This window comes from Lepisosteus platostomus, chromosome 2, assembly GCF_059453375.1.
Source record: "Lepisosteus platostomus isolate fLepPlt1 chromosome 2, fLepPlt1.hap1, whole genome shotgun sequence".
NCBI classification, from domain to species: Eukaryota; Metazoa; Chordata; class Actinopteri; order Semionotiformes; family Lepisosteidae; genus Lepisosteus; species Lepisosteus platostomus.
This window is the reverse complement of record NC_142612.1, coordinates 27,836,254-27,851,404: the sequence shown is the minus strand read 5'-3', so window position 1 is coordinate 27,851,404 and position 15,151 is coordinate 27,836,254. Positions and strand designations below refer to the sequence as shown.

The 15,151-nt window shown below is 34.2% G+C and overlaps 1 protein-coding gene across 2 annotated transcripts in view; it reads right to left on the bottom strand.

The window, feature by feature from the left end:
• gpc6a (glypican 6a) overlaps window positions 1-14,259 on the bottom strand; it is a 362,385-nt gene extending 348,126 nt beyond the window's left edge. For both annotated transcript variants that reach the window (XM_088603566.1, XM_088603576.1), the window contains exon 1: window positions 13,753-14,259. In XM_088603566.1, the coding sequence (XP_088459692.1) occupies window positions 13,753-13,903 (151 nt within the window). In that variant the 5' untranslated portion in view covers window positions 13,904-14,259. The remainder of the gene's footprint in view (window positions 1-13,752) is intronic.
• Window positions 14,260-15,151: the final 892 nt, after the last annotated feature.

The window sequence follows — 15,151 nt, the reverse complement described above, 5'->3', positions numbered from 1 at the left end:
TTCGAATTTTCCTTTAACTTATAGTATCAAGCTGGTATGAGGGTCGCAGCAGTAAGTACTGTATATCGATTGACAGTGGGACATAAAAAACAGAAACAATGTTTCAATGTTTAGAAAGTCTGAGTTAGGAGTATACAGTAATTTTGTTTTATCTTTAATGTTTTCACCTGCTTAACTTATACTACCTCTGCATCACAGACAGATGTTTCCTTTTCATAACTTACTGCAGGCCTTAATGAGGAAGTTGTCCAAGTGTAATGAAAGTGCAATGTGGCCTCATTTTACTTGGAATGTTATATAACTGGGGTGTATCCAGATAGTCATGCAAGACTGTTTTTTGTACCATTGCTTAGACTTTTAGAAAGACTGCTAGAGGCCTTTACAATATTTGCTAGCTGGACATTTTTAATACAAGTTCTCAAAGTCTACAAATCTGGCAGCACCCTCTCCAGGTGTACACTATTCCCTCATTACACTTTAGACATTTGTAGTAAATTATGAATTATGAGGCATCAGTTATATGTTAAGGAATGAAAAGATAATAAAGATCCTTGTGAATCTAGGAATTACAGTGATGACAGATGAATAATATTATTTCCTCCTGTTTATCTGTATACAGTATGCTTTCTGGAATATTTTAATAGTACTAGGAAATAGAAACTTCAAAACATTATGTGTGTCAAATACAGGATTGGGGAAAATATCTCTTTCATTGCTTTCAACAAGACACACGAAGCATTTGAGATGTGTCACAAAATAACACAATGTTTAAGACTTGCATTGAGTAGTATTAGGTGGGTAAACAAAAGCTTACTTTTAGTTATTACCCAGTTAATACAGCTATACTGTCACCATTATTGGTCAAACAACACAATCATTACAGTTCTTAATTTAAAAACAATTGAACCATTCTCCTTCAAATATATGTTCGGTCCATGCACAGGTTAGAATCAATGTTGCTGTTACCATTTCTCTTAATTATCTGAGATGGTGACTTATTTCATTAAGCTTTAATTTTTTATTTTCTCTGCCAGGTTAGTGATGGGAAAAAGCTGAACAAATTTCCACCTAATGTTTAAGCAAGTAGAGAAAAATCTTTTTAATAAGAAATAATGTCGCAAGAACTATTATTATAAATATTATTTTGATTAACCTTAAGTCCACAAAGTAAGAAGTGACTGTCTCACCAACAAGTGAGAGCTGCTGGAAGAAAGTGACTATAGCTTAAGGGAAAATCTTTTAACTAAAGAAAAACTTTCCCTCATTAGGAAGGTGATATATTGTACAATGGTGACACTATTTTCTAATCCATGTCAAGTTGCATATTTCCTAAATAAATATTAACTATTTGACCTACCCTTCAGGTAGCAAAAAGATTCAGTTCTAACAATAATTGCCCAAATCTGAACAAACAAGTACCATTTTGGTTTTTTTCCAAAAGTGAAAATTAAGTGTGATTCTGAACTGAATTAATTCTTTTTAAAAGCTTATTTAAATGCACATGTTCACAAACAGTCAAATATAAAGTTTACCTTGAAAATTATTAGCAATTGATTATACTGTATGCACTTATATGCAGAATCTTTATCACAGCAAGACATAAAAGAGAGATCTTCCTCCCACTCAGCTCCATCAGGTACACTATGGGCTCTTGCTTAAGATGCCACTCTCTGATGAGAGAGTTACAAACAACATCTTACACATCACATCTAAACATATTTCATATTAAACAGGATAGAGGTGCCTACTAAACTTTTGCAAATTGCTGTCACTTTATTTATAAGGGCACTTCTACAAATACTGTTATATACAGTAAGTGAACATCTTTGATAGAGGATATGCTAAGATATATCCCTTAATTGCAATTATTAATAAAATTAATCTAAATTACCATGTCCTGGTGGAACCTACAATATAAACCTTGAGTTACTGTACAGGCAAAGAGAGTCATGTAAAGTAAAACATTAGCGTGTCACAATGTGACATATTTGTCCTAGAAAAGTAACCCTTCATATAAGGTTTTAAGCTTATTTTACAAAGCATGCTAACCATTACAGCTGAAACAAAGAAAAACTGCAACATTAATGCAGTTTTCAACTATTTTATAATGGTTTTCATTAAGTCATAGGCAACTACAAAGGTTTGTGTTAATATAATCATGTTCAAAATGAAATTCAATAGCTAGTTTAAAACAAAGCATAAATGAATTTATTCAATACAAAACCAAAAATGTAAAAACTTTTTTTCTTCTCACGTATACTTCTTTTAATACTTTTAATCTTTTATTTTCCTTAAATGCAATGTTTCCTTCACTATTTTTTTTACTGATTTAGTTTTAAGCATGTGCATTTAAATTAAACAAAGAAGTAACACAGTTATACTAAGATGGAAAATCTGAACTGAAATCGAAAATGTTTGTATTTATTTATGCCATATTTCAAATACCTGCTTTCAAGACATTTGTAAGTAGGTTAACAATTTTTTTTCTTTTGATTCACATTTTCCTAAAATAAGTATTCATGGCATATTCCACATTTTCCATGTTCCTGGAGAATTAGACAATTGGAACACTTTGTGACATCGATAGCAATCTTTGTAATGGTCTTACTAGACCTGGTACAAAACACCTATCATCCAGTTTTGCCTTATATACAATAAGTAAACAGGCTTAACCCACACAAGTTAGATGGCTTTTCTAAAAGCTCTGTATATCAATTAGGGCCAAGTGTGTACTGCACTGCAACAGAAAAGAACTCCAAACTAAACTTTATTTCTGTGATTTTTCCAGCATCATGACAGTCACTCAGGAAGACACTGTCCATGACTGTGAATGATTGCCACAGCTGTCCTAAATAATTAACTTATGTAAATCAGAACAGTCTGACCATAATTAATACCTTTCTGCTTTATTAATTTCGAATACTTTAGAATTGGAATGGCAGAGATAGTATGATGTGATATCTGAATGTAAGATAAATATTCATGTCACTGTTTAATCTAGACCCTGAAATACAGCACCTGATTTGGTTGTGTTGATATGACTAATTAGCTATAATTAAGTGCTTTTTCCATCAGTTCTCTAGGGGCTACAACTAGTTTCAGAAGTATTTATGTAAAGGTTATTTGGAGATGTTAAATATCCAATTATGCATTGCAGTTTGCTTCTTGTGAATTTCAACTAGGTTTTCTCCTTAAATCATTCAAAAGGAAGACAAGAGCACGGGGAAAATGTACAAAGGATGTCAAATGTCATATACATTTCTTTAAGTGCTGCCTATTACAGATAACAGTAGGTAAATCTAAAGAACAAAACTACTCTATGAAACTACAGTACACTGTAGAAAGCCTAACAAAAATGTGTTTGGTGCCTATTTGGACATAACATTTCCGTAATAAAAAATAATAACCAATTATACGAGACAATTATACCAAGAGCAGAGCCCATGAAGAAATAAAGTTCTGGTGCTTCGTAATGCTTGAGTGTGAGAACAAAAGAACATCAGCATCAAATACAGTAGTTTCAAGACTTTTCAAGAGTGCTGTCATTCTGCCATTTTGTTTTGGTAAACAGACATGCAGGCTTATAAAACGCACAAATACAGTAATATAAGCATACTGAACTAATCATCATATAGTCTTCATGTTTTAGGGGGATCTTAAAGAACAATATTCATACAGCTTTATACTTTAGGTGTCTTCAATCACGAACTAAAGAATTTAAATAACAATTGGTTCAATTATGTAACTGAGAACTAAGATGGAATGGAATTCAGAATACATTTTTGCCCTCTAGATCCAATATTGCACTCTTGCCTGACAATACACATGAAACAGTTAACAAATTACTGTATATACTCTCAAGGAGTCCTTTCCTTATCATGCTTACAAATATTTAAAATCTAGAATCCAAAAGGTTTTGAACAAATATTTTGGCATGTTAAGTACTGTACAAATAGAAACTGGGTTATATTACCTGTGGAATATCTTAGAATAAAAGTCACTTCAGTATTTATTTTCTAATATTTACTTTAAATAAACTGTTAGAGAACAACACTTAATCTGAAACAATGAATCTACAAGGTATTTACAGAATTAAAGAACTGTTATTAGGTGTAGAGTTTTTTTCACACTGAACATTTTAGGAGATTAATACAGTATGCATAAAGGATGAATTCCAATTGATGCTTTGCAAATTAACAGAGTCAGGCTATGAATACACAATGCAGCCTTTTTCCTTCTGCCTCCTTTTTCAGCAACTGCTATTTAAGTCATCCATTTTAAAAATATACAGTACAATTTCCTTATGACATCTTCTTAAGTGGAATTCGCCACGAGTGGAAAAATATAATATTCTCATGTGAGAGCTAAAAGCACTGATTTTTAGTGAATGGTGTACAGCATTGTCATTCACAATGATACCATATCATGAAATCCCAGGGGTCCAAAAAATAGAGATCGTTATCAGTGCTTTTTAACTACCCTATTTTGTGGTCCTCAGATGCTATCATGTTGCCTAATGTCTCCAAGCACAAATCCATTCATAGTTATATTTGGAAGCCTTTTAATGAAGTTAAACACTATATTCAACAAAACATTACATATACAGTGCCTTGCGAAAGTATTCGGCCCCCTTGAACTTTTCAACCTTTTGCCACATTTCAGGCTTCAAACATAAAGATATAAATTTTTTATTTTATGTGAAGAATCACCAACAAGTGGGACACAATTGTGAAGTGGATTGAAATCTATTGGATTTTTGAAACTTTTTTAACTAATAAAAAAATGAAAAGTGAGGCGTGCAAAATTATTCGGCCCCTTTACTTTCAGAGCAGCAAACTCACTCCAGAAGTTCAGCGAGGATTTCTGAATGATCCAATGTTGTCCTAAATGACTGATGGTGATAAATAGAATCCACCTGTGTGTAATCAAGTCTCTGTATAAATGCACCTGCTCTGTGATAGTCTCAAGGTTCTGTTGAAAGCGCAGAGAGCATCATGAAGACCAAGGAACACACCAGGCAGGTCCGTAATACTGTTGTGGAGAAGTTTAAAGCCGGATTTGGATACAAAAAGATTTCCCAAGCTTCAAACATCCCAAGGAGCACTGTGCAAGCGATCATCTTGAAATGGAAGGAGTATCAGACCACTGCAAATCTACCAAGACCTGGCCGTCCCTCTAAACTTTCAGCTCAGACAAGGAGAAGACTGATCAGAGATGCAGCCAAGAGGCCCATGATCACTCTGGATGAACTGCAGAGAACTACAGCTGAGGTGGGAGAGTCTGTCCATAGGACAACAATCAGTCTTACACTGCACAAATCTGGCCTTTATGGAAGAGTGGCAAGAAGAAAGCCATTTCTCAAAGATATCCATAAAAAGTCTCGTCTAAAGTTTGCCACAAGCCACCTGGGAGACACCCCAAACATGTGGAAGAAGGTGCTCTGGTCAGATGAAACCAAAATCGAACTTTTTGGCCACAATGCAAAACGATATGTTTGGCGTAAAAGCAACACAGCTCATCACCCTCAACACACCATCCCCACTGTCAAACATGGTGGTGGCAGCATCATGGTTTGGGCCTGCTTTTCTTCAGCAGGGACAGGGAAGATGGTTAAAATTGAGGGGAAGATGGATGCAGCCAAATACAGGACCATTCTGGATGAAAACCTGTTGGAGTCTGCAAAAGACCTGAAACTGGGACGGAGATTTATATTCCAACAAGACAATGATCCCAAACATACAGCAAAATCTACAAAGGAATGGTTCACAAATAAACGTATCCAGGTGTTTGAATGGCCAAGTCAAAGTCCAGACCTGAATCCAATCGAGAATCTGTGGAAAGAGCTGAAAACTGCTGTTCACAAACGCTCTCCATCCAACCTCACTGAGCTCGAGCTGTTTTGCAAGGAAGAATGGGCAAGAATTTCAGTCTCTCGATGTGCAAAACTGATAGAGACATACCCCAAGCGACTTGCAGCTGTAATCGCAGCAAAAGGTGGCTCTACAAAGTATTAACGCAAGGGGGCCGAATAATTTTGCACGCCCCACTTTTCATTTTTTTATTAGTTAAAAAAGTTTCAAAAATCCAATAGATTTCGTTCCACTTCACAATTGTGTCCCACTTGTTGGTGATTCTTCACATAAAATAAAAAAATTATATCTTTATGTTTGAAGCCTGAAATGTGGCAAAAGGTTGAAAAGTTCAAGGGGGCCGAATACTTTCGCAAGGCACTGTAAATACATTACTTTCAGATGAGTAAATATTGTCAAACATGCCAAAATATATAACCTGGACAAAAATATCATTTTTTGTTGAGAAGAACAAATAAATCCATGTAAATTAGTCTATTTTCAACTGTATTATACTGCACTAAAACTAATTAAATGATACATACATCAGAACAACAGCCTACAAGAAAAATAATATTTACTGATAAAGCTGTCCTTTGTTAATATATAAACTTTAAATGTCTTGGTTTATTTAATAATATTTTAAGATTATTTTACCTGAATGTTATATAAAAACAGTATATAAATATAAAGTAAATAAACGAAGGCTAATTCACAGAATGTACAGAGTGTTTCAAGCTGAATAGTTCTAGACATCTTATTGAATGATTGCTGAAGGTTAAGCAAAATGTTAAATGTCTTTCAGAATTACTTTCCCAAGACATGGAAACAAAATAAACTTAACATATTAGGACAGTTGCTGTTCTCACAGCTGCCCAAATAATCTCTGTGGCCAAGTGCAATCTAGCCCTTTTTCATTAAGATGACTAATGCAAGAACCATCCAAGAAGGTCATATACTGAAAAAATAATATCATTATCAAGCTATTTCAGTTTTCAGGACCTATAGCAAAAGTAAGCATTAAATACTACTGCTACAAACAAGGGACAATGCAAGGAGCTTCCATAAAACACCACAAGCTGGTTCTGATTTTGTTTTACAAATGTTATTTATCTGTAACAGCTGACAATTCTTTCAAGCTGTTAGTCTTTTGAGGTAAAAACGGATTGTGGCATAAGAGTAAATAAACACAGTCAGACCACAGCATTTAAATGACCACTCAAGTACACAGCCTTTGCATGTTAAAATTAGTTTTACTACTTGACACAAGTAGTACAAGAGCAACAAACAAGCACAAAACAACCAATAACAGCTTTTATACATCACACATTTGTGTGGGGTACCATATTAAATATTACAAGGTTCTCAAATTATACAATGACTGAAATAAAGAAATGTTTTTTTTCATTTGTATTTAATTTTTATTAATAGATTGTAAGCTTAGAGCTAAACTAATATACTTTGAAACATTTTCCACTCAGTACAGGCCTAATTTCCATTAGAGAAGGCCTAACCTTTGAATGAGCTGTATAATATATATATATATTTGATTAATTACTTAAAATGGTTTTGAAAAAGTTAACGTGCAGTAATCAAAAATTGTATACCTAGCATCTCTAAGTATGGTCCCCATTATTTGAAGAAGCTTATAATCTTCTAAAATCATGGGTGATATTTCATTGTGGGATGTTGTCTTCACAGCAGATTTTTCATAATTGTAGACAATTTCCTCAAAGTGCCTTTGCATTGTCCCACTGCAGTCAGTGCTTCAGAAGAATGATGCAATTTTAAGATAGCTAAATACATTATACCAAGCTATGATATATTAAGTTTGTTCATAAAGTTCATAAAGTGTTTCACTTCAAGTCTATGGTTTTAGTTTTAATGCTTTTGTACTCCGTTAGGCTACTTGATGTTTATCAAAATCCATGACTACCACTGGCACCAAAAAGGCACCATTGTCAGCTGTTTTGCCCTAGATGTATAGCTGGTATGCATATAATGAACAAAATACAATCCACTACAATGGTAACTGCCAGAAGACGGGCTATTTGTAAGGGCTTTTTATGTCCTTATTTGGTGTCTGTACATAAATCATAGGATTCCAGTTCTCTTTACAACACCACCTCAGGCTTAAGTTATTCTTAAAAATGGAAAATGGCTTACATAGTAAATTCAAGTAGTGCCTAATTTATAACAGGAGAACATCACACATCATTTGTAAAATTACTGAAAATACATAATTAGAGAGAAACTTACATTAAAATTGTAGAAGGGACTTTTTTCCTATATACCCTACTTAAGATTTAGGATTATGGTTTCTGATATCAGCATTTGCTACAACTACAAAATAAGGGGGGTTGATAGGGATAAAACAGTATATGTACTGTACACTTTTGTCTGCTGATTTTATAAGTCCGTTCCAATAAGACAAACTATTAAAAATATGAGCATATATTGAATACATTGTTGTATTATTTCAGAATATAAAAGCAATGTTTAGGTTTGCTGGAGGCATTATTAAATGCATGTTTTAATAAAAATGGCAACAAACACTGAGGCTAGAATAAAGATTCTTATGTGGAAGAAAGAAACATGCACATCTTACATCCGCTTTATCTTCACATCTCCTCCAACAGTACATAGCTGTTTCACAATGCTGTAAAAACTGTGGGATGGAGTACTGGAGATTCCTTTCCAGTTAGGATATTACTGATGAATTACACAGAAGCACAGAAGGGAAAAAAAGAATTCTGAACAAAATGGATGAGGATGGATATTGTTTCTATCAGTTCAGACTGTTAAAGCAAAACTAAATTCTATCTGTGAATTGTTCACTCATGAGAGGTGGACCCTTCATGAATGATTTAGTAGTTGTTTCAAAGTTAAAGTTGCCAAAAATGTTCATTATTCCCAAAAACCTTTCACATCCTGTCCCTAAAAATGATATGTACATTCTCACATGAAGGATCCCTTTTTATGTCCACTTAGTTTACCCCCACTGTTTTGAACAGTGAATACGCATTGCTCAACCACATGTTGGTCCCTATACTTTTAACTTGCAGTTTATTCTGCAAGACTGATTCCTTCTTTCCATTCAATTTTATTGGATGCATCAACTTCCTAACTTCATTAGGGCAATTACAAAAGGTAGACCTATGAAATGGTGAAGATTAACCTTCTTTCAAACACTTAATATATTAACTATTTCTCACATTTGAAATGCCAGACATTTAATTATATGGTACCTGTAACTGTTTCAAGAATAGTGGCTTTTGTCCTTCCCCACCTAAAATCAGAAAGATTAATGTTTACTTTTTAAATAAACAAAAAAATAGTAAAACCTTTAAATTTACTGTTTGATTTCCTGATTATCCACTTTTGACAGTCAATTTTTAATATTAAAACATTAAAAAAAAAAAAAAGAATTTCAGTATCACATAACATGATGCTAATGGATGTCATTCAATACCTTTCCTATAGACACATCTAGCCGGCAAAGTTATCAAAGTATTTTCAAACAGCTGTGGCATTTAAAGTTATCAAAAGCTTTGTTTTTCATTACCTTCTGTGATTAAATGCAAAGAGAAAAACACAGAAGTGGGAGCCTAGATCAGGTACTCATGAAGTCTATGAACAGGTGGACCTAATAAATGCATTTTCCAAATTTCTAGCTGCACCTGCAGAATGACAAGATAAAAGATCTCACGGGATTGTAATAAGCTATGCATAAAGGATCTTTAATAGAAAGGTCATTATTTGACACTGGTAGTATGACATGCAACAAATGACTGATTTTTCTTCTTTTTAATATAGTAAACTCTATGCTGTTTAATTGATTACATTGCAGTTCTTATCACTGGAGAACAATCTCCACACTCTGTGTGTTTGGGTACACTACGGATCACACCACAGATGCCATCAACATTAGCTTCAGGTGAAACGTAAGGTCTATACAGCCACTTAAAAATTTAATTCTGCAAAAATAAATTATTTTGACTGAGAAATAACATCCTGTTGGTGATCTTAATTAAGAAACAATACTCTGTACTTATGACAGTCCAGTTAAGTTCACTTCTGATATCGCAGTAACTCAACACTATCCATGCCCCAAGTGGTTTGATCATTTAGACTGTAACTGGGTTTCATTGCATTCATTAACAAGCAAAAGAGGAGATTTACAAACCAATAATGTGTTGCATCGTAATTAAAAAAGTTGCTGTAGGTAATTACTGTGTTTGAACCAAAGCCTTATTGGGCCGGAACCCATCCTGGTTTCCATTGCACAGAAATCTTTGCAAATGATTGGAGAACGCAAGACTCTTCACTGGATGGGATGCTAGTCTACTGCAGAGCCTACCACTCCCAGCCAATGCTGTTCCCTGCTCATACAGCTGTGTGGACTGGAGCACTGTGGATACAGCACCTTCCTGTACAACAGTACTGTCTCTAGCAGGGACATGAACCCAGAATCCTACATGTGCAGAGACGTACCCACTGATTTAGGCCATTCCCAACAAACTTCCAGAAACCACTAAAAATACACTGTTTATAAAAAGGATAGTTTAAGTTACAATTAGTCCAGAATTTCCTGTTTCCTTTTTAAATGGTTTAACTTGACATATCCATATCTCCTGATCCAAATACAGTCATGTAATAACATCATGTATAAGTAAAATGACAATGGAAATACAAATAGTAACATACATTAATATATTAGTATAATATGTCATATATGGTACTACATATGGTATATTATAATCTGGCATTAATTCCTTTAATTGTTTAATGAATCATTCATTTAGATAGGACATCTGTAAAGAATGTCACATTCTAGAAGCTGACTTTAGTTCATAGATAGGTAGCTCATAGTTCAAGAACATACAGTATATGTCAGCGTGACTTGTGTTCCCCGAACTCTTAGTTTTCCTTATTAAATTCTAATAGAAAAGGCTCCCCACATACTGTGTAAGAGATGATAATGGAGGCATGCAGCATCAAGTCACTCAGGAAGACAAAAATCACTGCATAAATGCAGTTAATTATTATATGGACAGAATTACACAACCAACAAAAAACGCACAATGTCCACCGATCATTTTAAATTCTGATAATATGACAACAGATAATGTGAAAAAACATGTTCTAAAAAATCATACCTAATTTATTAATATTTATATACCTTGATTATAATTTTCACATGTGCTTAAGTGATATGTGTTAAAATTCAGCATAACCCAGGCAGCGTACTGTATACAGTACAGTACCTTTCTACTGAGAAGCAAAAATGTATGAGTGAACTGCAGTAAAATGTGCAAGCTCTAACAATAATCAGCAGCTTATTTCTCAATTAAATTCACATATTCTGTAAATGAGTCTGAGTTCCAGCATTCATACTGTACATTCGTACTGTTCAAGAGGAATAGGCATCCAAATGTAAATATCATCTGTTGCAGTCAGAGTGCCAGGAATGCTAACTGCTGTCAGCACTCAGCACTCCCTTTAGCAAAGCTAGACGACACTACACAGCAATACTACTGAAGCAAACCCCACTCAGTAATTGCATGAAACACAGCTGATTATAAAATTGATTTTTTCAATTCTATTTCTTTTATAATATCATTATGAAAGGACACGTATAGTTCCTCTAAATGACAAGTAAAACATGAACTGATATATATCATCTGTTTTTCTAATTGGGTCATAAATAAAATTCAATGAATGTAAATGTATATATATAATTTAATGAAAAATATATTATTCACTGAAACCCTATCGTCAATGTGCTATATGTATTAAGTGGTATTAGATAGTAGTTATATTTCATGAGTTATAAGAGGCCATGCTCCAGGCTGTGTAATTCAATTGTAAAAGGTTAGTAATCTTCAATACTTTAGGTTGCCTGATATTACACAGAAGAGCCACCTACTGGACATAAGGTGGTCTTTAATAATTTACCATATGATAAAAAATATGATTACTGTATGGATGCTATAAGGGAATTAAACAAATTTTGTACATACAGTATGAAAAAAAAAAGTCAAACCAAAATGAGAATCTGTACAACAACATTCATTCTGGATTCATATCTGGCATGGGTTTCAAGTAACAGGTTCAAAACTTCCAGGGAGCCAAAAGTTTAAGTCCCCTGCGTACTGTTTCAGCGCATACTGTATGTATGTTTGTATTATTTTATTAGAAGAACTTCCGGATTCTCTATAGGTTACCAAGGGGGCTTAAAGACAGACATTATTTGCTTGTTTACGGGTTTTTTTCCAAATAATCTTTCCTTTATTAAATTGGGCTTCATGCATGGCATTTATACATTACACTCAATTAAAAATAAAACAATCAAACTTCCCTCGACGTGCCTTACAAAACTACACTTATGGAACCATATGTAATTTAATGCAGCTTGTCAAGATAATTTAAATTTTTCGTCATATCCATCCTTCTTATGGGCCAAATGTTCCCAAAAACTGTTCACTTTGTAGTAAATTAACAGATACCCCAGTCACAGAGGTGAAAGTGCAGAAAACAATTCTTGAGTTGCTCAGAAAGTCGTTTTTTTATTGTTGATTACATGCAATAAAATGTGTCATTTACAAGACTTTTCCTTTAAGATGAAACTGACCTTTTATGAACGCCTTGAGTGAAAGTATAAATCCAATACAGGTTTGAAATTATCGTAATAAAAGATCAGCTTAAACACCGCCTGCTACACTGATCTGTAGGTTTCATTGGCCTTTTCTGTAAAATGTCAGACTATTCCAATTGCCAAAGTTGTGCAACCATCTGTGAAGTCTTTTCAACGAGGTACAGTATATCAAAGACGCTTGGTTTACAAACAGCATTTCTAAGAAAACCGTTACTTTTTATTTATTCGCGCTTTGCGGCGCTTAGTTTGTTAATAGAAATATTTAAGAAGTTGATTTCCCTGTCAAAAATAGCTCCAGCGTTGTTGCTTTTTCTCTCAGCAATACCTCCAGCTCTCTTTCCAACTTAATACTGTCAATCACAGAATTCCCGACTTCAACAGAAGAATGAAGTGCATAAACTTCAATTTAGGAAATTACTAATGGGGGAAATTGTTAATGAGGATTGCGGCTGAGTATAATTTTGTAGCAATGGTACTCTGATATCTCAACGTAGCTACTCAAGGTAACAAGTTGCACCATTTACCAATTGAGCTTGCTATCAATAGTTTCAATCACGGACCAATCCACGATTGACTACCCTGATTCTGAGTGCGTCAACACTTGCTTTCTCAGATCTAAGTTAATTAAAAGCTAATAATGGAGTTATGGAGAAATATATATATATATCATTCCATCTACCATCGGATATCTTATAATCTTAATAATTACACAGCAACCTACAATAGCGTGAACGCTGGCAATGTTAGGAGCTGATTATCTACACAGTCTGCACAGCATTAATAATTAAAATATGCACTTCAAACCATAAAGTGACATTATTAAGTAAAGTATTTATCCCCAGATCTGGTCTAATGACGTGCTCTTAAAATACAATTTTTAAAGTTTCTAAAGATAATACACCATTGTTTTAACAAGTAGAGCCACGTGCATTTACTATATGTTAATTTGAAATAGGTAGATTTATATGTGCCAAAAATTAAATTACTGCAGTTTTATGGAAATAATACTGTGTTAGTTGGATTTTCTTAACTATACATGCTTGTTTTATTTAGTGTTCGGTTTGTTTTCGCGTTTTAACTTAATTTGTTCATTCAGTACCTGTAACTACCGCCTAAACGTAAAGCCCATTTTTATATTGACAATTATTGTTTTTCCATTCCCACTCGTTGTATTCAATAACAGATAATTAACTGATTATGTAAGTGTAAGTGACAAGTTGACTTAAGCATAATTCTCATCCTTACCTGATATTTCCTGATGAGGGACATTGACAAGGCTAAAGCCTTTAGCAGTGTACGCCTGCCTGACCTCGCTGCAGCTCCGTGCTTTAAGATCAGCTCCAACTGCAAGTGACAGCACTGAGAAAGTGCAAAAAACGGCTTCTATTCTAAACATTGTACAGTCTTGTGAAAAATCCGTTCCTTAGCAGACCCCAGTTAAAGAAACCAAAACGACACCACAATCCCGTTTGTATTTAACACGCGCTCCGTGGTTTCCAATATTCTTCCACTGCAGCTTTTAAAAAATCTTTATCAATCACAAATCAGACTTTTACTTTGCAATCAAAGCAGCAAAGGCTGCTGCACTCTCCGTTGAAAATGAACGCTTTGCGCCAAGTTCAGCTACATAAATCCGGTTCGTGAAGCAGCACTATGTTATGTTCAGACAACTTCTCTCATACATACTGAGATTCTGTATTACAGTCTATGAGAGGAAGCGAGAAACAGAGAAACACATACACGCCGCGCATTACTGAGGGACAGAGTCAGTGCTCAGACCAAAACACGGACTGGAATCTGCACCATCAGACTAATCTTCGCTGCTACACGCCCGTAAACCGAGATGATCTTTTCAAAACCAGCTACTACGATCTGCAGAATAGGATGTGCAAAAAAATGCAAAAATGAAAAATGAAACCTTGAGAAACTATAAATATTTTTTTTAATATTATGAAAAAAAGCTCAACAAACTGAATGTTTTATAACAGTTGTGTATATTTTCAAAATAAATCATATTTAAACAAATTGAACTTTTACTATCACTGGAAAATCGAGTTATTTCGTTCTGTAGAAATATTCTAAAGACATTATTAAAAAAAATCCTGAAATACGTTAAATCGGTACATGATATACAGTATGCAGAACAATACATTGTTCCTAACTCAGGGTCAGCTCATTGTCCCGTTTTTAAAAATGTATGGTTTAAGGTTTTTCCATAAACTATTGGCATCATCATTCATTGTTTTTACTGGGAGCAGCTATCCAATTGACCAGGACTATCATCCACTTACTGTAATAACAGTTCACCGGTTTTCAGGAATCATATTGTACTACTTCTATAATTGCCATACTTATTTTAAGAAACGTATTTGGTTTGTTAATTTAATTAATCTACGACAAATTTTCATTGTTGCTGAAGTAACTAACCTGCAGAAAAAGAGAACTGAGTCAGGGCATCCTTAACCCTTTCATTTAATGCTGACTAGCATGAACGTTGTCCAACAGGTGCTCCTGTCTGTGTTTGTATAAGCCCTACTGATGTACTGATGTTTTGCATTGGAACAGCTCAGCTCTGCTGCTGGGATATAGTAAATTTGGGTTGAGCATACATTTCTAGTTGTTTCTAGTATTAACGTCTTGGTTT